The 20,795-nt window shown below is 51.6% G+C and overlaps 1 protein-coding gene across 7 annotated transcripts in view; it reads left to right on the forward strand.

The window, feature by feature from the left end:
• CACNA1B (calcium voltage-gated channel subunit alpha1 B) overlaps positions 1-15,917 on the forward strand; it is a 189,844-nt gene extending 173,927 nt beyond the window's left edge. For 6 of the 7 annotated variants that reach the window (XM_047830855.1, XM_047830852.1, XM_047830851.1 and 3 more), the window contains 9 exons: positions 2,562-2,670; positions 7,584-7,691; positions 8,224-8,336; positions 9,223-9,350; positions 11,398-11,533; positions 11,672-11,788; positions 12,960-13,167; positions 13,421-13,665; positions 14,105-15,917. In XM_047830855.1, the coding sequence (XP_047686811.1) occupies positions 2,562-2,670; positions 7,584-7,691; positions 8,224-8,336; positions 9,223-9,350; positions 11,398-11,533; positions 11,672-11,788; positions 12,960-13,167; positions 13,421-13,665; positions 14,105-14,635 (1,695 nt within the window). In that variant the 3' untranslated portion in view covers positions 14,636-15,917. Of the gene's footprint in view, positions 1-2,561; positions 2,671-7,583; positions 7,692-8,223; positions 8,337-9,222; positions 9,351-11,397; positions 11,534-11,671; positions 11,789-12,959; positions 13,318-13,420; positions 13,666-14,104 lie in introns of those variants that run through there. The other variant, XM_047830854.1, reaches the window with a different exon arrangement.
• Positions 15,918-20,795: the final 4,878 nt, after the last annotated feature.

The raw sequence follows: 20,795 nt of genomic DNA on the forward strand, positions 1-20,795 counted from the left end.
GCTCCAGTGGAATTAACCAGCCCTCAGGGTCTGACCCTGGTGGAATAGGGGCGTGAAGGGCCTCTGGGACACCTGAGGAACCCACTCCCAGCTCATCACATGCAGAATTTCCCCAGGCCTGGGCTGTTGTCAGCCTGGGGAGGAAGCATCTCCAGGGGTTTGTAGGTTTCACAGTGGGAAGGAGGCACTGTGGTATTAGGAAGGAAAGGGTGCCAGGGAGCGATGTCCTTCTGTCATTCCTGGGGCTTCAGAGGGCTGCAGCAGAGTAAGGACAGTTTCAGGGGCCCAGGTAGTCCCATGCCCCTCTCCCAGGAGGCTGAGTTGCAAAGAAGGGGTAAACTGAGGGACACCTCCAGGCTTCCCTCCTGGGGGGGCAAGCAAGTCACATGGCCCAGCCCCAAGCCTGCTCCCACTTGCCCATGTGCCCTCAGTCACCCCCCACCCTTGGTGTAAGCACCTTCCATCCCTCCAGCACCCCCACCCCCACCCCTCCTGCTGTCCCCAGTGCTCCCAGAAAACAGAGCCGGCCCCAGGTTCTACTGCTCCACCAGCATGTGTCCAGAGCCTCCCTGTCACCACCCTCTCTCTGAGCAAGCTTCCCACCAGAACTTTCATCCCTCTGGTTCTGTCCATGTTGTCTGTCTCTGTGCTCTGAATCTGGGCATGCATCTGTCACCTGGCTCAGCACAGCCTTTGGAAGCTAAGTGGCTCCTTCACGCCACAGACAGAGGCCTCTGATGTCTTCCTTGCCCTCCCCTGCCTGGCATGCATGTTGTACCTGCCTGCAAGGCTCTAGCTTTGTCCCCAAGAAGGAGAGTTCTGTCCACACTGATACCTGGGGCCAGGTTGGGCATGCAGGGCCCTGATGGGCTGGCCTTTAGGGCCCTTCCCCAGCTGTGCTGGCCAGCTCTGAGGTTCTGGTCATGAATAGACCAGGGGAGTCCTGGGGTGGGTAGGAATGGATGGGCTTGGGGAGCTGGCGAGAGTCCAGGAGATGCACAGAATGCTGTGACCACGAGGGTCTAGGCCCAGTGTGGAGATGCCTGTCTGTTTGCCTTGGCCTTGCCCTTCTAGGGCCTAGGCAGGCAGAGGAGAGCCTCTGGTGAAGGTGCCCTGGACAGAGCTCTCTTCTCTTGGAAATTACCTACTTGCTTCTCCTTCATGCTGGAACCTAACTCCTTGACTCCCCTGGAGAGGAGTCCCTCTGCCTCTTCTAATGCCATCAGTGCTGGTCTGCAGGGACACTGTGCTCTGGAAAGTCGATTTTCCTGGTGTGCATCACACGGGTGATGTGTGAGGTCCTGGGACCACGATTGGATGTGCCAGGTGGGGCTTTGCCAGCATTCGGGGTGTGTGTGTTTTGGGGCGGGGGAAGAGTCTGGGCTATTGTCTCTAGCCACCCACTCTCTCTGTTAGACTGAAGATTGGATTTGGGGCCAAGACACTGGGGGCAGGGCGGGGGGCCCAACCCAGAGGAAAAGAGAGGCTGTGTGTCACAGGATACAGGCTTGGCAGAGGGCAGGCAGACCCCAGAGAGGGGCCCTGTGCCTCTGTCTCTAGTTCCGTCATGTGGTAGAGGACAAGAGGCTGCTGGGAGAAGACAGGAGGGTCACAGTGTCCCTAGGGCTCTGCCTGGCCAGCTAGGTGACCTCCCATGCTGAGGACATTCCAGACACATGAGGGATACTTTTGCTCCTGGAGATCACATAAGTTCTCAGAGCCTCAGGTTCTGGGCAGCTGCTGGCTATGTCCAGAGGTCTGTGGTATAGACACATGTCTGTCTCCAGCTGTTCTGTCCTTGAAAACTGAGGAGAGGGAAGAGGAGACAGGTAACAAAGAAGCAGTCTGGTCCAGAGTACCAGTGCGATGGCCCTGGGCTGCTTCCTGCCAGCCTTCACACTGGCCTTGTGCAGTCCCATCTGTTCTCGGTCCTTCTGACTGCAAGGTGCTAGCTGCTTTGGGCGAGTGGCAGCAGACGTCTCTTCCAGGCCCCCTGGCTGGGTGGTGAGGGACAGAAGTCTTCCTGGGGTGGAGGGATGCCTTGCTGGGAGGTGGAGCTCAGAGCCGTGCTCTTGGCCATCCCACCCCTTGTCCAGTGCTCTAGGCTGTGGGTGGAGGAGATGACACTGGGCAGAGCCGTAAGGGCAGGGATCCTCCCTCCTGTCTGTGGGCTCTCCCAGGGCCCAGCCTCAGTTCTGCAGCCCAGACTCCTCCCTCTTCATCCCAGGCCATATGCCTTGGGCAGGGGTCCTTCTGGCTAAGCATGTACCTGTTCTTTCAGAGGGATCCAGGCTTCTGGCTTGGCCCCATGCTACAATCCTTATCCGTACTTCTACTTTTCTGCAGCTAGGAGAATCTTCAGCTCAGATGAGGGTGGGGATCCAAGGGTGAGTGTGAATGCTGGCAAAACTCCCAGCCACCCAACCTTGCTTGGCCCTAGGCACCTGCAGAAGCTACTTCCAGGAGGCCAAGCCCAGCCTCTAGGGGCTTTGAGCACCTTGTAGTCCTGTGGCGGAGGGACCCCCGTAGGCCTGGCCCTGACCTGCTCCCCTTGTCCCTAGCGCCTGGTTCGCATGAACATGCCCATCTCCAATGAGGACATGACTGTCCACTTCACGTCCACGCTGATGGCCCTCATTCGGACCGCACTGGAGATCAAGCTGGCTCCAGGTGAGCAAGGCAGCATCTGGGGAGGGCACCAAGCCAGGGCTGGGCAATGCACTTCAGAGCCACCCGCAGGTGGGCATGCAGGGAGGGGGGTGAGGGGGCTTGTCTGGAGGGGACTGAAGACAGCTGCCCATGGCACCTCGGTCGGACACTGACTTTATCCCCTGATAACCATTCTGCATGTGAGCATTTTAATGATCCTATTTTCCTTTGAGGTATCTGAGGTGCCGTGAGATTAAATGACTTGTCCGGGTTACCCAGAGCTAGAGTGTGTTAGAACCAGAACATAACCTGGCCCAGGTTTACATGAGCCGGTACCCTTCCAGGGTGAAGAGTCTGTGTGCCTTCTGCCCACTCACCATAGTGAGCCCAGTCCCTGTCAGGTCCTCTCCTAAGCTAACCGACAGGACCACATAGTCTGTGCCAAATCTAGGGGAGAACAAACTCTAGTGTGTCCTCTCCACCTTCACCTTCGTATGATGACTGCTTTATCTTCACAGAGAAAATTAGAGCCACCAGAGGGTATCTGCACCATCCCTACCCCACACTGCCCTCCTGGCTGCACCTGTGCCCTTGAGCTCAGCCTCTTTGTTTGTAATGGATGAGTCAGGGCCTGTCCCTACCTTCTCCTCATCTCCCCAAAGATGTCAAGCCAGAAATGCTGTACCCTGCTTCTTGTCTCGTCCATTTTTTGTCTATATTAGATTATTTGTATCGACATCTCTCCCATCTTTAAAAGGTTTTCTTCCCCCTCCATTAGCTTCCCTATTTGTATTTTTTCCTTTATCACAACCAGCTCCTTGAGAGACTGGTCTGTATTGCCTCTCTGATGTCTCTTTTTCAGGCTGCAGTCGGGCTTTCACTGCAATAGTGAACTGCTCATGTTAAGCTCTCCAGTGACTTCCATGTGCTCAGCCCTTATCTTACTTACTTATCAGCAGCCTTTCCTCTGCTGTCACTTACTTCTTTTTGAATCCCTTTGATGTTTCTTGTTCTGTTTTCTCTTGTCTCCCACTGTCTGAATGTCACTGTGCACATCAGACTGTTCTCTTTGCCACCGTTGTCATTCTGTCTACTCTCACGGCTCTAAATATTGTGAATTCCAACATTTGGGTTTTTAGTCCCAACTCCAGACATGTGTTGTCATGCGAGGAGTTACATGAGGGAAGTTATTTACTGTCTCCACTTGGAGGCCCAGTAAACACTACAAAGTCCCTGTGGCCAATCTTGAGTGCCACATATTCCCCCTGGTCTTTCCCACCTCCGTCGGTGGCAACTCTGTTCTTCCTGTTAGTCACTCAAGCCAAAACCTTTATAGTGATTCTTACCTCCTCTTCCCCGCCCCCACCCCCTTACTCCAGTTCTGATCCATATCTGATCTCTTGTCATATCTTCTGACTCTACCTTCATAATACACCAGAACATGATCACTTTTTTGCCCTCTCCCACTGCCAGCTCCTGGTCCAAGCCATGTTCTCTTGGGTCTTGACTAGATTGTGGCAGTAGCTGCCCACTGGTCTGCTTCTGCCCTTGTCTGCCTTCAACATAACACTCGATAACTTCAGCAACTTAAATGAAATGGAAAAATTTGTTGACACAAACTATCAAGCTCATTCAAGAATAGATAACCTGAGTGGGTTAAAAAAAGGAAGAGAGAATCTGAGTAGCACTATATTTATTAAAGAAATGAAATTCTAGTTAAAAGCCTTCCAACCAAAAAAATCCCAGGCCCAGTTAGGTCCATAGGTGAAGCCTACCAAACATTTAAGGAAGAAATAATACCAATTCTCTATAAACTCTTCCAGAAAATAGAAAAAGAGAAGATATTTCTCAACTTACTGTATGCTGCTGACATGATTCTGATACCAAGACTAGACAAAGATATTATAAGAAAAGAAAATTTCAGATCAACATCCCTCATGACTATAGGCACAAAAATATTCAACACGATTTTAGCAAATTGAATGTAGCTGTGTGTGTGTGTGTGTGTGTGTGTGTGGTGTGTGTGTATTTGTGTGATGACAAAGTAGAGTTTATCCCAGGAATGCAAGTTGAGTTCAAGTTTAAAAATTAATCCATGTAATTTAACATGTCAAAGAAGTGAAACTATATAACCATCTCAATAGATACAGAAAAAGCATTTCATAAAATTAAATATCTATTCATGATTGTGAAAATTCTGCATAGACTAGAAATGAAAGGAAACACCCTCAATCTGATCAAGGATATTTATGAAAAACTTTCAGTGATTGACACACTTAACAAAGACTGACTCTGTTCCCCCCAAGATCAAGAACAAAGGAAGGATGTCTACTGTTACCATTCTTGTTCAACATCATACTTTAGGTTCTTGCCATTGTAATTAGTTAAGAAAAAGAAATAGGAGGCATACCAATTGGAAGGGAAGAGATAAAACTGCCTCTATTCACAATTGATGCGATCATCAATGGAGAAAATGTGAAAGACTCTAATAAAAAGTTAATAAAACAGAAGCATCTGCAAGCCAAGGAATGTCAAGGATGGCTGGGAACCACCAACATCTAGAAACAGGCAAGGAAGGATTCTTCATCAGAACATTTGGGGGGGTGGGCACAGTGATGTGGATACCTTGCTTTTGAGCTTCTGGCCTCCAGAACTGAAATAATAAATCCCTATTGATTCAAGCCAGTGAACAAAAGTTTCTAAAACTAATAACACAAGTATAGCAAAGTCACAGGATACAAGATCAATACATAAAAAGTAAATGTGTTTCTATATATTAGCAATTAGGAATTGAAATGGAAAAAATTTCCATTAAATTTGCACCAAAAACATGAGATACTTCTGTGTTGCTGTATAACTCTAAAAAGTATATATGTGAGATTTGTATGTGGCGGATTTCAGAACATTGACTGAAAGAATCAAAGAAGACCTAAATAAATCAAACACTGCCTCATCTTCATGCATTGGAAGACTCCATGTTTTCATGATGTCAGTTCTTCCCATATTGAACAATAGAATAAATGTTAACCCAGTCAAAATCCTTGCAGCCTTTTTAGGTAGAAATGTACAAATTGACTCTGAAATGTGTGTAGAAAAGCAAAAGACCTTGAGTAGCAAACAATTTTGAAAGAAGAACAAAGTTGGAAAATTCACTGTACCTGAATCAAATACTTTGTATGAAGCATGTTAATCAAAGTGTGTAGTGTTAGTGACAGGACAGAGACATAAGTCATTGCAACACATAGAGACTCACCCTCACATTTCAATGGGTTTTTGGTAAGTTGTAGAGGCGATTAATGGAGAAAAGATAATTATTTCAACAAATGGTACTGGAAAAATATAGACAACTATATGCTAAAAAAAGGAGAGACATCTTGACATTTAGTATCTCAGTCTGCTTGCGTTGCCCTAACAAAATACTGTAACTCAGTGGCTTAAACACAGAAATTTATGTCTCACTGTCTGGAGGCTGAACGTCCAAATCAAGGTGCTGGAAGATAGGTTTCATTGTGGGGCCTGGTCACTGTCTCACCGTGTGCTCATGTGGTCTTTCCTTGAGTGCGTGCAGAGAGTGAGCGAATTTTCTGGTGTCTCTTCTTATAAGGACACTAAATATGGGTCAGGGCCCCACCCTTATGACTTCATTTCACCTTAATTATCTCTTCTAGGCCTTATCTCCAAATACAGTCACAATGAGGGCATACATACAAAAAAACCCTACACCTACATAAAAACATATAAGCAAATGTTTACAGCTTTATTTCATAATCACCTCAAAACGTAAGCAACTCAAATGTCCACAATTGAATGGATAAACAAACTGTGGACTATCTGTACAATGAGGTAGTACTCAGCATTCAAAAGAAACAGACTTCTGATACATTCAGCAACATGGATGGATCTATATGCATCATGCTGAGTAGAAAAAGTCCTACTCAAAAGCCAATACACCACTGATGATGTCGTTTGTGTGACATTCTGGAGAAGGCAAAACAACCAAGACTGAAAACACATCAGCGATGGGATGGATGGGAAGAGGATAAGGGGTCAGCTACAAAGGGATCAAACAGAGGAACTTTGGCAGTGGTGCGTGTACCATGTCTCTATTGTGGATACATCGTTTTAGGCATCTACCAAAATTCACAGAATGGGATGACGAAAAAGGGTGAATTTCATTGTATGTATGTTATACCATAATAAACCTGATTGTTTAAAAAAAAAAAAAAAAAAGATAAACCCGAGTATTCTATCCCTCTGTTCAGCCCCCTCTGCTGCATCCCATCTCAACATCTGCTCCCTTACATTCCCTGCCCCCCCACCCCCACCCCACCATGAGCCTTGCTGTCCTGGCTCATTGTGTAACACACTAAGGCCTTTGCACTGTCTCATGCCTTCCTGCCTACAGGGTCTTGCATACATGCCACCTTCTCATGAGACCTTTCCTGACTACCATGTCCAAAAAATCCCTCCCTCCTTGGCTTTTTCTGCACCCAACATAACTGGATTTTAACTTACTGCCACTTTATTGTTAATAAAAGCCACATCATGCCACAAGGGAAGCTCCTTTGTTTTTGTTCCATCACTTAGAACAGTACCTGGCATGTGGTGGGTGTTCCCTCAGTAGTTCTGAATGGGTGGACGCATGGGTGGATGAATGGCTGGACTGCCACCGAATTCCGAATTCCGTCTCGGCTCCCAGGGCCTACACACACACGTGCCTCTGTCTGTAGGCAGGTTTCCGGCAGGAGGAGCACTGACAGCCGCCATGATGGTGTTTCTTCCCGCTTGGCCTTTCTCCTAGCATTGTGTTTGCACCACATCCCTCCCCACACCACACCTCTCCCCGCCTGCCCCAGCTTGGCCTGCTTCCCCAAGTGGGCTATGGGCTAGCTCCTTATATATTTCTTCTCCCCCACACCCTTGTCCCATCCTAGCTGGCACAAAGCAGCATCAGTGTGATGCAGAGTTGAGGAAGGAGATTTCCTCCGTGTGGGCCAATCTGCCCCAGAAGACCCTGGATTTACTGGTGCCACCTCATAAACGTAAGTGAAGGCAGGAAATTCCCCATCCTCATGCCCCTTTCGTGTCCCACCCAGAGGCAGAGCTGGGAGGCCTGGGCCAGGGCAGCCTTGTAGATAGTCTAGACTTTGTTTCCACCTGCAGGGAAAACAGTCTTACAAGTGAGTGCACAGTGGCTGTGGGAGGGGGTGACCTGGGATTTATTCTGTGGCCACAGCCACCCACACTCCTGGTGGGGTGTATATGTCAAAAAGCCCAGGGAAAAGCAGGGAGACTCCTACAGTCAGAGATGCCAAAAAGGACGATGTGCTTAAAGATTAAACTCCACATCCACTCTTTTGGGAGGAGATTGAAGGCCCTGTGGAGATAGTCAGTGCAGCTCCAGGGGTTATGTGCTGTGTCAGGAAGCTCCATGTGGGGACTGTGCAGCTTTGGCCAAGCCCTGTGCTTCTGTCTGAGTGTGTCCGGGAGTCCTCGTGGCGGGAGCTGTTTCCTCAGCGCATTCCACCCTGCCTTCCTCCTTTAGATTCCATCCTCTATTTTCTCTCCTTCCAGCTGACGAGATGACAGTGGGGAAAGTCTATGCAGCTCTGATGATATTTGACTTCTACAAACAGAACAAGACCACCAGAGACCAGATTCACCAGGCCACTGGAGGCCTATCCCAGGTATCAGGTTCCAAGATTTCCAAGAAGTAAATCTGAGGCTCTGGCACCCTTCAGTTGTTTGACAGCGAGGGAACCCACACCCTTCTTGGAGATTGCACAGCGGGAAAAGGAAGATGAGAGGTTTCTGCAGCCGCCTCCGCTCTCTGGCCCCAAAGTCAGAAGCTCCATACAGCCTGTATTCTTCCCAATGGCTGGTCTCTTGCTGGTACTGGGGATCCCCTGACTTGAGAGCTAGTGTTCAGGAACAGAAAAGGGGCTGAGAACAGAATCCCCTGGAGATACCACTTTTTTAAGTGGTATAGGAAAGAAGTTTGAAGAATGCTTGAGGAGGAGGTTTGAGGAAGTCCCTACACACAGGCAGGGACCAGAGAGATTTAAACTGATGGGTCCTGGGTCATGATTTCTTCCACTCATGACTCTGACTGAGCTGGTTTGGGGGCCCATCTTCCCAATGTCATCCATCAAAGATAACAACTTTCCCACACAGCCAAAATATCAGTGACCACATGCAGACTCTCTGTCTAGAAAGTGTCCATCTGGTGTCCAGAGCTTATAGGGACATTCACCCACCTTGGGAATGGGAATCTGGGGCTCATGCAGCCTCTGTCAATCCACTTTGATGATGAGATGAGGTCTTTTTACCATTTGTAATTGGATGTAGTCTCCAGATTTTGTAGGTAGGGAAGCAGAGGCTCCAAGAAGTGAAATTACTTTTCTGAAGTCACTCACAGTCCGGGTTTGGAGTAAGCCTGCCTCATATGGCAGCCCTCGTAGGGCTGGGGGTAGGGCAGAAGGAGCCACAAGCCATGTGGTGGGCTCAGGGCAGCTTTCTGAGGCACCTGCCTCTGCCCTAGAGCTCTTCCTCTTCTTTGTGTCCCTTGTGCAGATGGGCCCTGTGTCCCTCTTCCACCCTCTGAAGGCCACCCTGGAGCAGACACAGCCGGCCGTGCTCCGAGGAGCCCGGGTGTTCCTTCGGCAGAAGAGCTCTGCGTCCCTCAGCAACGGTGGGGCAGTGTGAGTACCAGGCCCCAGGGTGTGCGGTGCAGGGAGGAAGGTCCTCCACCTCTCAGAGGGGCTCCTTGTAGGCAGTGCTTCAGGACAGGGAGCCCTTGTCCCATCGCCCCTTTGGGGGGATCAGCTCTACCATCCACCCTGCACCCACCTCCCACCAGATGGTGCTGCCTGAGAGCTTGTCCTGCTCTGCTGCTGGAGCGGTCTCTGTGGTGGACTCCAAAGCTCATTCCTGAAGTGTTAAGCGGGTGCCTCTGACAGCGCTGCGGTCCAAGGATTTAGACAGCTGATGATTCCCAGTCACCTCCCGCTGTTCGTGCCCATTTGTCTTTCCAGTGAGGAGCCTTTGCTTCCTCCCTGGCCTTTGGTGCCTGCCCACCACTGCGAAATTTTTTGTTTCCTCCTCAGTCCTCACCCCTGTCTGTTGATGGCCTATTTGTGTTCTCAACTTCCGAACTCCTCTGAGACATTTTCCCTCTCATATCTCCATTCTGGTAGTGATTTCTGAAACAACTATATTTTGTAGGCAAATTGTTAATATCCTTTTCACCTATCCCCTAACTCTTGCTGTAGTAATTCTTGGTATTGAACCTCCCAAAACCAAGTGTTATAACAGTCACCTTTCTTGCACCGTGGATCGCTGAAAGGTGGTACCTGGCAGGCAGGTTGGGCCTGGCCATCTCATTGGCCAAAGCAAATCAGTGGCCGAGCGCACAGTGGGACATGAGCTCTGCGTCACTGAGCAAGGGCTGAGGCACGGGGCCTATACCAGCCCGGGCACAGCATGCATGGTGAGAGCTCCCAATATCTTCCTCTCCTGGACATGTTTTGGACCTTCTTTTCTGAAGCCTGGTTGTGGGTCATGGAGTGTTAATCAGGTAGGTTTTGCTGAGGAATAAGCTGTTATAACTTAGTGGTGTGTTACTTCTCACATTCAGGGGCCAGCTTGGCAGCTCTTGGGTCCTGGGCCCGGGCTAGCTCGCCTGGGCCTGGTGGACCCATGAGATGTCTTTCTGGATCGTTCTAAGCCAGATTTCAGTTCAGGAAAAATGAATGTTACTTATTTTCATGGTTCTAATTTTTATAGAATCAGCTACCACTCCCTTTTATTGCAAGTGAGCCAGTACCCAGTCAGCCTGGACCGGGCAGTTGGGGCATTTACTGTGCTGTCTGATGCTGGTACGCATGCAGCTGGCTTCCGCACGGAGTGACCTCAGGGGTCACAAGGCCTGGAGGTCCAGCTTCCATTCTCCTGACTGGGCCTCCTGACAGGGGCAGCCATCCCCAAGGCAGCAGCAGCTCCAAATAGCACACCACAGGGTAGATGCCTGTTATCAGTGTGGCCAGCTGAGGCCAGCAGACTCCATCTCAGAGCTCAGAGTGTGATTGATGCCATGCGACCTGTGTGAGTGAGAGTGTTTCCATTGCTTCACTGGACATGGGAACAAGCAGTAATCCAGGCCAATGCTGGTCAGTTTCGATGCCACCTGGGAGATGTACACCGATAGAGTGAGGTGGAGTACATGGACTGGGGAAGGCCTCCTCCAAAATGTGACACTAGATCTGAAGGGCAGAAAGGCCTCCATGGCTGGAGGTTGGGGAAGCAGGGAGGTGGCAGTGAATTTGGAGGTGAGGAACAGGAGGAACCCTCAGGAGGGAGCCGAGGGCCAGCAGAGGCAGGATGTCCTTACTACGAGATACATCACACACACATGTGGCCTTGTCTTGGCCAAATGCCATTCATGCTCCCACTACACATGTGAGGCCCCGTCTAGGGCTGAGGAACCTGCTGCTTGTCCACAGGCCAGGAAGTTGTGGGCCCAGACTTCCCTCTGTTCCTGCCTGCTCTAAGCCCTGGACCTGGGTCCACATCCCTTGTTTTGCAGCCACTGGAGAGTGCCTGCACTTGAGGGGCTTTATGGCTCTGGGATTCCTCTAGCCCAGAGCAGAAAGGGCCAGTGTAGGCTCCTGGCGGGTCAGAGCCAGGTCCTTGGTGGGCATGTGGTGCCCCACAGACTTCTTAGCCAACAGGACAGTCCTTTCTTCACAGACAAACCCAAGAGAGTGGCATCAAGGAGTCTGTCTCCTGGGGCACTCAGAGGACCCAGGAGGTACCCTATGAGGCAAGGACACCCCTGGAGCGTGGCCACTCTACAGAGATCCCGGCGGTGCATCCAGAAAAACCGGTGAGGGCTCTCAGGGCTAGGTATTGAGGCTGGGGATGGGGGGTGAGACAGGGATGGTGGTAGATGGCAGGAATGGTGTGGGGGAGAAGGTGAGAGTGGAGGGGAGGTGGGTGTGACTGTGGGCTGCTGTATGCCCAGGCTGTTGATGTCCAGATGCAGAGCATGGCCCTGAGAGGTCCTGACGGGGAGCCCCAACCTGGGCTGGAGAGCCAGGGACGAGCGGCCTCCATGCCCCGCCTGGCTGCAGAGACCCAGGTGGGTAGTCTTGGAGGGTCAGGGTCGTGGGAGGGTTGGGGACTGGGGCATGAGGAGACCTGGCATAGGGAGGGCTTGTGTCCCATGCGAAGCCTCCCCACCTGTGCTACAGCGTGGGCACTGTCAGCCCTGTTGGGTCCTCCCAGAACGCCGTGATGGTCTCAAGACGTTCAGCCAGATTCCATTGAGGCCAAGAGTCCCCACCGCTCACTTGTGTTCAGCCTCCCGTCAGGGCACTGGGGCCTCCACCCTCCAGCCTTGTGTCCCTGACCCAGCCTTTACCTCTCTCTAGGACATACCTCTCCCACCCCAGCCCGCACCTTCCCCCCAAAATGCACACAGTACCTCACACCTTGGTCCTCCCTGTTTCCCCTTGAGGCTCCAAGGGTGACCTGCCCTGCTTTTTCTCTAGACACTGGAGGTGGCACCGCCTTCCTCCCCTGCTCCTTCTGGGATGCTTTGACTATGGAGCAGGAAGCTCCAGGGCAGGGAGGCTGTGGGCCCTTTCACAAGGTCTCAGAGAGGGGTCTGCAGACCTGAGGCTGTGTCAAGGGGCTCTTCTTTCACTTGCTGGGAGGGTGAGGGCCTCTGAAGGGACATGACCTTTGGTGTTTCCCCGGGGCTGGCTCTATTCCTGCCTCCTTTTGTGGTTCCTGGTTCTACACATCTAAATTGACTTTCGTTCTCGAAACTTGTCTTTGCCTCCCACTGGTGGTGGCTCCTGTCCTTTTCCCCTTCCTGATCCTGGCCAGCTGGGCGTCCATCCAACTTGAGGACACCCAGCAGGGGCTGTGGATCAGCTCTACTTGGAGGGCGCATTTCCGCAGGTCCTGATTTCAGCCCCGGGGCAAGCAGCCTCATGGCCCTGGGCCAGCTGAGCCCTCACACTCAGCCGGTCCTCAGGGTTCTTCCAGCCAGGCCCACAGCCTCCCTCTTCCTGGCATCCTCCCTGTCCGCCAGGGATGCTGAGGCCAACAGGTTGCCTGGGCCCTGCCCGGCCTGGCAGACACAGAGAGCACCTTGTGCAGTGTGCTCTGAGAGAAAGGGTGGGATTCGGTGGGGAAGAACTTTCCCGAGAGAGGGAGTGCCATGGCTGCTGCCAGCCACCCTGCAGCCTGCCCCAGGTCCCCCTCGCAGGCTGTGTGCCAACCCATGTCCTGCCTGCCCGCAGCCGGCCCCTGACGCCAGCCCCATGAAGCGCTCCATCTCCACGCTGGCGCCCCAGCGCCCCCATGTGGCTCATCTCTGCAACGCTGCCCTGGACCGCGCCCCAGCCAGCCAGGCTGTGCCCCACCACCACCACCGCTGCCACCGCCGCAGGGACAGGAAGCAGAAGTCCCTGGAGAAGGGGCCCAGCCTGTCCGCAGACGCAGATGGCGGTGCGTGAGAGGGGTCCCCTGAGTGGCCATGGCCTGAGGCAGGGGTCTGAGACCGTGTTCCTTTTTTTGCCTCACGTACAAGCAACCCGGAGTAGGGGGCGGCGAGTCCTAGGTCTGGGGACCAGGCAGGACCACCCACCCACCTCAGCTCTTCCCTGGGTCCCCCTGCTGGCCCTGGGGACCAGGTCTGGGGTGGGGGGGAGTCTGTCTCCCAACCTGGCTCTCTGTGCTGATTTCTCCTCTTCCTGGCCAGCACCCAGCAGTGCTGCAGGGCCAGGGCCACCCCCGGGAGAGGGGCCCACAGGCTGCCGGCGGGAGCGTAGGCAGGAGCGTGGCCGGTCCCAAGAGCGGAGGCAGCCCTCTTCCTCCTCCTCGGAGAAGCAGCGCTTCTACTCCTGCGACCGCTTTGGGGGCCGTGAGCCCCTGCAGCCCAAGCCCTCCCTCAGCAGCCACCCCACATCACCGACAGCCGGGCAGGAGCCAGGACCCCCGAGACAGGTAAGACATGACCCCCCCCCCCCCCCCGCCTCCACTCACTGCCCCTCCTCACAACCCTCCTGGGCCTATGCTCTGAATCCCCCTTCATGTCCTGGTGCCCAGGCCCAAGTCTGCACCGCCCCCCCCCCTTTCTCACCCCATTCCTCTCCCACCAGCCCAATCCTCCCCTCCCAACTGCCTTGGACTGGCCTCTGGTCTCTCTCTCCTCTCCCTGGACTTGCCTGTCCCCCTTTGTCACCTACCATTCCCTGACTGCCACCCCAGGCCTAGCCAGCACTATGTGTCTTCCCCCCACCGCATGCCCTACCCGTCCCCCTCCCAGGGCGCCTGCCCCTCTCCAGGCCTCTCACCACCACCCTCGTGGTTCCTAGTTGCACTGGCCTCTGTCCATTTGGTCTGGTCCTTTGATTTTTATTTGTTCTATTCTGTTTTCTTGTAGGGTGGTGGTTCAGTGAATGGGAGTCCCTTGTTGTCGACATCCGGTGCTAGCACCCCTGGCCGCGGTGGGCGGAGGCAGCTCCCCCAGACTCCGCTGACCCCCCGTCCCAGTGTCACCTACAAGACGGCCAACTCTTCCCCTGTCCACTTCGCTGGGGCGCAGACCAGCCTCCCCACCTTCTCCCCTGGCCGGCTTAGCCGTGGCCTTTCTGAACACAACGCCCTGCTCCAGAGAGACCCCCTCAGCCAGCCTCTGGCTGCTGGCTCTCGGATCGGCTCCGACCCTTACCTGGGGCAGCGTCTGGACAGTGAGGACACTGTCCGCGCCCAGCCTGAGGACACGCTCACCTTCGAGGAGGCTGTGGCCACCAACTCGGGGCGCTCCTCCCGGACTTCCTATGTGTCCTCTCTGACCTCCCAGTCCCACCCCCTCCGTCGCGTGCCCAATGGCTACCACTGCACTCTGGGACTCAGCTCGGGCGGCCGGGTTCGGCACAGCTACCACCACCCCGACCAAGACCACTGGTGCTAGCTCGCTGCACCGCCTCCACCACACACCTGCTCAGCGGGCGCGTTCCAGTCGATGAGTTTTATCATCCACGCTGGGCTCCCAGGGACGCTCAGGGGCACCAATGCGGGGGCAGCAGCCCCTGGGAGGAGGGGCCTCGCCTTTGGGGCCAGCTGGGGGGAGGCCCCGCTTCTCCCCCCCTCCTCTTTGACGCTGGACCAATTCCTAAAGCCCTTTTGGAGAGGGACGTGGCTCTCTCTATCCCCTTGTATGCTGCCTGCCTGGGTCTCATACCACAGACCCTACACGGGAAGTGGCTGCATGTGCTGAGTAGGACCCTGCCAGTCTGAATCCTGTGTGATGGATCCCAGCATCTGGGGTGTGTGCCTAGAGCCATTTTTAGGAGGTCTGAATCTTGTGGAGACCATCCTTTATTCAAGTGTGTGGTACAGAGGAGCCCAGCGTGTTTAAGAGCCTGGCAAGACAACACAGTTGACAGTCAACAGCAGCAGCCTTGGGAGCCTGCTTTTTGGCTCCATGCAAGTCTTGTCCGCGCCCACAAACACACACATGTGTGGCATTGCCCTTTGTACCTGGGACAGCAAATGGACACTAGAAGTACACTCACACACTCTCTGTCCTCTCCCAGATGCTGTCATCCCTGACAGGGACCAAATCTGGAAACCATTCTTGCTGTTGGTTTTGGTTTTTAATCACGACACCCTTCCCTCTTTTGTCAGTTCCATATACTTGACCTAGAAAAAAAAGAAAACCAGAAAAATGGGGAAGGAAATAGTAATATAACTTAAAGAAAAAAATCCAACCTGTAGGAAGCTCTCAGCTCTTCAGTGTGTGTGTGTGTGTGTGTGTGTGTGTGTGTGTGTCTTGTGCGAGGCAATGCTCTTGTGTCCAGCCCGGGTGGTCCCCCAGTGACCCCTGGCTCCTGCTGCTCTTGACCAAGTGCCTGACTTCCGAGCCCTCTCGTGCCAGGCTCCTGGGGGCGGTGACGTGAGGCCTGTGTGGTGGGTTTTGTGGAAACAGTTCCAAATATCAACCAAGTAGAAAGCTGCTGTCAATGGAGAACACTCATATAACATCCAGGAGGAGGTTATAGGTGGAAATGAAGTGACCATTTCCCCGTTTTCCTCCCACCAGCATGAGAGTTTCCTGGGAAGCCACAGAGCAGGGTAGAGCGTGTCCTTGTATGGGGGGTTTTCAGTCTGTTCTACATCTGAATCTCAGGGATGGGATGCCTGCCAAAGGGGGCATGATGTCTGTTGTCGTGAAAGTTTCTTTTCAGATAAGGCCAGAGGGAGGGAGAGGTGGTGGGAAGAGGGAGAGGTGGGAGCAGTGGAGCTGGAGCTGTCGGGGCAGGAGGGAGGGCCTGTGTTTGAGCAGATGCGGGCACTTGGGATGTCCTGACTGAAATGAGGCCCAAACTCGGAGGAAGCGATTGGTGAAGGAGAACCTTGGCTACTGCGGCTCAGATGGGAGTTTCTGAAGCCCAGCACTGTGTGTGGCACGAGACATGGGAAAGCGGGAAACAAAAGAGAAATCCAACCTCATGGCCATTCTCAAAAGGGAAAGACCATAGTTAGGAGGCTGTGCATAAAACACTGGGACACCTTTTGTTTTGTGAACAAAGGGAACGTTTAGATGATGTGATTCTGGTGCATCCTCCCTGTTTGGAAACGTCAGATGATCTCTTTGCTGGATCATTTGAGTGTTCCCATTGGCTTTTACCCCATGACTCACCTTGAAGAAACTTGGCCTGTGATGTGTGTGTGCGTGTCTGTGTGTGGAGGTGTGTCCTAGTGAGTGGATGTCGTTAACCCATAGGGCTATGCAACAAAAGACACACATTTAATAGAAATAAATCACGTAAGACCGCCACCTGTTCTAGGGTTTCAGCATGATTGTGACCAAACCATTTTATAGAATTTCCTTACTGGAAGGCACAACACTCTGAAACTTTAAGATTACAGAGTATTTTACTGCAATAGGAATAATAAACTGGAATGGAATCTCAGACTGTGCATGAGATCGCTGTGCTCCTGTTGCAAAGCAGAAGGACCTGTATTTTGATACTGATGTTTCATCTCTGGCCCATGTTATTTTGAATGTATCCATTCTGTGCAGAACCACAGCTACTTTCCTGGCCATGTTGGGTGGAGAATCACTGTTCTAGCCCCACACAGCCTCACCACTTTGTCTGGATTCTTCTAGACACTGGAATTGGTGAAAACTACAGGGAGTGGGGGAGGAGATACTGTGTCCTGTTTTCCTGAATTTGGGTTTTGTTTCTGTATCGTCTCTTTTCAGCTATCCTATGTTTCCACTGAGATCTCATAGTGAGTTGCCAAATTTGAAATGCATTAACCAGTTGTCTGCATCTGGACCAGTCAAGCAGTGGCTGTAGTTTGAATAAGTTATGTGTGCATGTAAAATATATACATATATACATATATACAAGTATGTGCATGAAAATGTATATCTTCGTACTTTTTGATACAATGTATTCATTTGTTAATTTTTAATTATATTTGATATAAATCAAAGGTTTGTTGCAAAACTTTATATTTAAGAACAGTGTTAAAAAAATACCCAAAAAGAAGTCCCAACCATGCAACACAACTGGGGCCTGCTTTAAAACGATCCTGTGATTGATGAGTTTGCTGCCTGAGTAATATTGATCACCCAGACTTTGGATTCTGCTATTGTTTCTACAATGACATTTTGTATGAATCAAAGTCCTTGGATTAAAATAAAACTTAGCAAAAAATCAAAAATAAACCCCATTCTGCTGGGTGATGTATGTGAGGGCTGTGGGAATCAACAATCAGTGAGTCCACGAGAGGCAAGGCCACCTCCATGGGCATGTGGGCAGGATTCCACAGTTGAGGAGGTCTCAGGAGAAAATGAGAATCCCCTAAAACTTGTTTGGTTCTGTTCACAATGCAAGTGTGGATCAGCCTGAGAATCTGGGTGGGGTTAGGGTTAGGATCATGGGTTGGGGTCAAGGCCAGGCTTGAGATGGGGGTCAGGGTCTGGATCAGGGCCAGGGTTTAGGTTAGGGTTAGGGTTAGGGGTTAGGGGTTAGGGTTAGGGTTAGGGGTTAGGGGTTAGGGGTTAGGGTTAAGCATAACTGGCTTTCTTTCCCCTCCTCCATCTCTGTGGGCCTCTGCAGGATAGACAGGCCTCATCCAGGGTCACACATGCATCAGAGGTTGAGCTGGAGCATTGGTTTTCTGCCCCTCAGTCCTAGGCTCTAACAGAAGAAAAGCAAAATGTCCACCTGGTTGCTGACTGTTTCAGATCCAACTCCACCCCAGCCAAGGGTTATGGAGGGCCTCAGAGGTCATACAGGGTTCTTCCACCCTCCCACCTGGGAAGGGTGCTGCTGGCCCCACTCTGCCTGGGCTGCAGCACAGCTGCGGCCCGCAGGGCACTCAGTAGACATGTGTGGCTTGATACAGAACTGGCTGCAGTGGCCTACCACCCGCCACGTGCGCCTTCTTGAAGGCCTGTGAGGCCCTACCCACGCCGGCTGGACCCTTCATCCTATCTGAGTGATCAGCAGTGAATAGCAGGCAGGACAAACCTTGGCCTCTGACCATCCAGGCAGGCATCTGTGGTCCTCCAGCTCAGGCCAGGCAGGGTCTTGACAACCCCCATGGCCAATTACTTAGCTGTGCTGCTATGCAGTATAGTAGGTCCGTGGGCAATATAGGCAGCCCTGAGGGATGTTTCTGTTCCCAATGTCTGTGTGGTTGAGACAAGTGCCTCCTCTCTCTCAGTCTCTTAGCTTGCCAAGGGAAGCAATGACCCTCCAAATGTGAATGTGGCCCTGGCCACAGCAGGCATACAGCAGACTGGCCCTGCAGTCCTTTGGCCTCCCGATTTGACATGCGTACTTGTTAAGAATCAAGGGCATGGGAACAACTGTGTCTCCAGTGGGCAGTTTCTCACTGAGGCTGTGTGGTCTCAGAGAACCATGTGCATGACCCACGGACCGTAGCCTCCAGAAAGCCTGCCAAGTGTGGATTTATGGTGTAGAATAATCCTTGAACCTCCCACTGCTTCACTGAGAAATAATTTCCTTACCATCCTCACATTTGATCCCTGCTCTTTGTTTTCTTTTGTTTTTATTATTAAAATTAAAAAAAGTTTTTTGGAGAGTGAGAGAACACGTATGACAGGGGGCAGAGGGAGAGAGAGAGATAAAGAGAGAGAATCTTAAGCAGCCTCCACGCTCAGCACAGAGCCCAACGTGGGGCTTGATCCCATGGGCCTGGGATCATGATCTGAGCCAAAATCAAGAGTTGGACGCTCAACCACTTGAGCCACCCAGGCGCTCCTGATCTCTGCTCTTTATAAAGGAAGGAGATAAGACTGGAAAACAGGCCAGTTTGTTCTTTGGGAGTGGTCGGGGTGGGGGCAGGTTTGAATCCTGGGCTTCCTCCTCCCAGGGACATGAGTGAAGTCTGTGTGCCTTCCAGTTTCTGAGATTTGAGCACCTGATGCCCAAGGCAGGAACCTTGAGTTTAGTACCAACAGTGCTAAACACTTTTGCAGAAAGTGGAAGAGTGTTTTGCCTTCGTGGGAGTCCAACGAGAGCACTAGATGGGCGACTGCAGTCCCTGACCCCAAGAGAACCCCTTCCTTCCCTGGACTTCGGATTCCACAGCTGCGTTGTCAGCCATTGGTGATGCGGAATCTGGTACCTTCCCAACCCGGCATCCGTTGTCACGCCCAAGTCCAGCACTTATATTTCCTTTCGGAACTATGTCTCACCTGCCTCCCATCCAAACAGTTCCAGAGGGCATCCCCCACATTCCACCCACCTTGAAGATGGGGATATGGTCCAAGTCTAGCCAACCCCATGCTCCATCCTCTGGGTGCTCTGATGGATTCAAGGATGAGAATGTGACCCAAGACAGGCCAAAGACACTTAAAGCCATGACTTTTTGTGGAACCCAAGAGAAAGAGAAACCCTTCCTAAGAGAATGGACAGTGAGTGGGTGTCAGCTTGGAGTTGCTGGAGACCCCAGATGCAGTGAGGCAGACCATACATAAGGCACGTAGCAGGATGGAGGGTTGGAGAGGGTCCAGGTAACATTGTGAGAGTGTGAGCCCCTGGGCCTGCCAGATTCAAACACTCTTAATTTGCCACTTGCAAGTATTGATTTATTTCTATGATTTAAAAATATTAATTCATTTTACTTCAGTAAGTGTGTCCAGTTCCTTGCCATCCAAAAATGTGCTAGCTGACACATCACAACCAACGATCCCTGAGATTCCCTGTGCACACTTTTTCACTGGGTGGGCCATGGCTGGGGGAGATGAAGAGAGTGGGCGGAGTCAGGTCTCAGGAGAGCTCCAGAACAGCTCTGTCCCTGTTCCTTCTCCGTCCTGGGAGAGGAAAACCCTAGAACAGTGAGAGGAGAACTAACAGGAGAAAGAGGCCCCTGGATGACTAATTGCTCTGTTTGTATTTTCCATATTTTAGGGTCTGTCTTGTTAATGTGTATTTTTAGCAGGAAACCACTCATCTCCTCTAGGTTTCTGCTCTGATGCAATAGGTTTCTCTTATTTGACCTTTAATTTCTACTCTTCTATTTTTCTACAGAATGGCAGGAATATACTATGCAGAGCCCATACTGTAGGAGAAGGGAGTTAGCTCCACCTCCTTGATGGATGGCTGTCTAAATCTATTATGTGGAATTTGCTAGGAAAGGTCTATTCAACACATTTGTAAAAACAAAACAAAACAAAACAAAACAAAACAAAACACCTATGCAATTTGTTAATAAAAATGCAGCCAAGTAATTTAAAGGATCCCATTGGCTTCACTGAACAATTAATGAAGCAGGCAGCATCCCATCTAGCAAATAGAAAGGAGCTCCTTTGAGTTACAGGGAAGGAAATGTTTTTAAAGGCAGAGAAAGAATTGAAAAAAAGAAAATCATCAGCAAAGGATGCATTGTTTTAGGCAAGGTCACCATTCCAAGGGGGACTGAAGGGGCCATTCAGTACATTTTCCAGGTTGACTGGTTGAAGGTTACCTGGGGCGTATGTGTATGAAACTGCAGTTAGATTAGGTAGTAAGTCTTGGTTTGCTGAGTCTCTGAACATAGTGACTACACTTTTGGGCCCGTGGTTTTCTAACTTTTTCTTTCTTTCT

This window comes from Prionailurus viverrinus, chromosome D4 (assembly GCF_022837055.1).
Source record: "Prionailurus viverrinus isolate Anna chromosome D4, UM_Priviv_1.0, whole genome shotgun sequence".
In the NCBI taxonomy this organism is placed as follows: domain Eukaryota; kingdom Metazoa; phylum Chordata; class Mammalia; order Carnivora; family Felidae; genus Prionailurus; species Prionailurus viverrinus.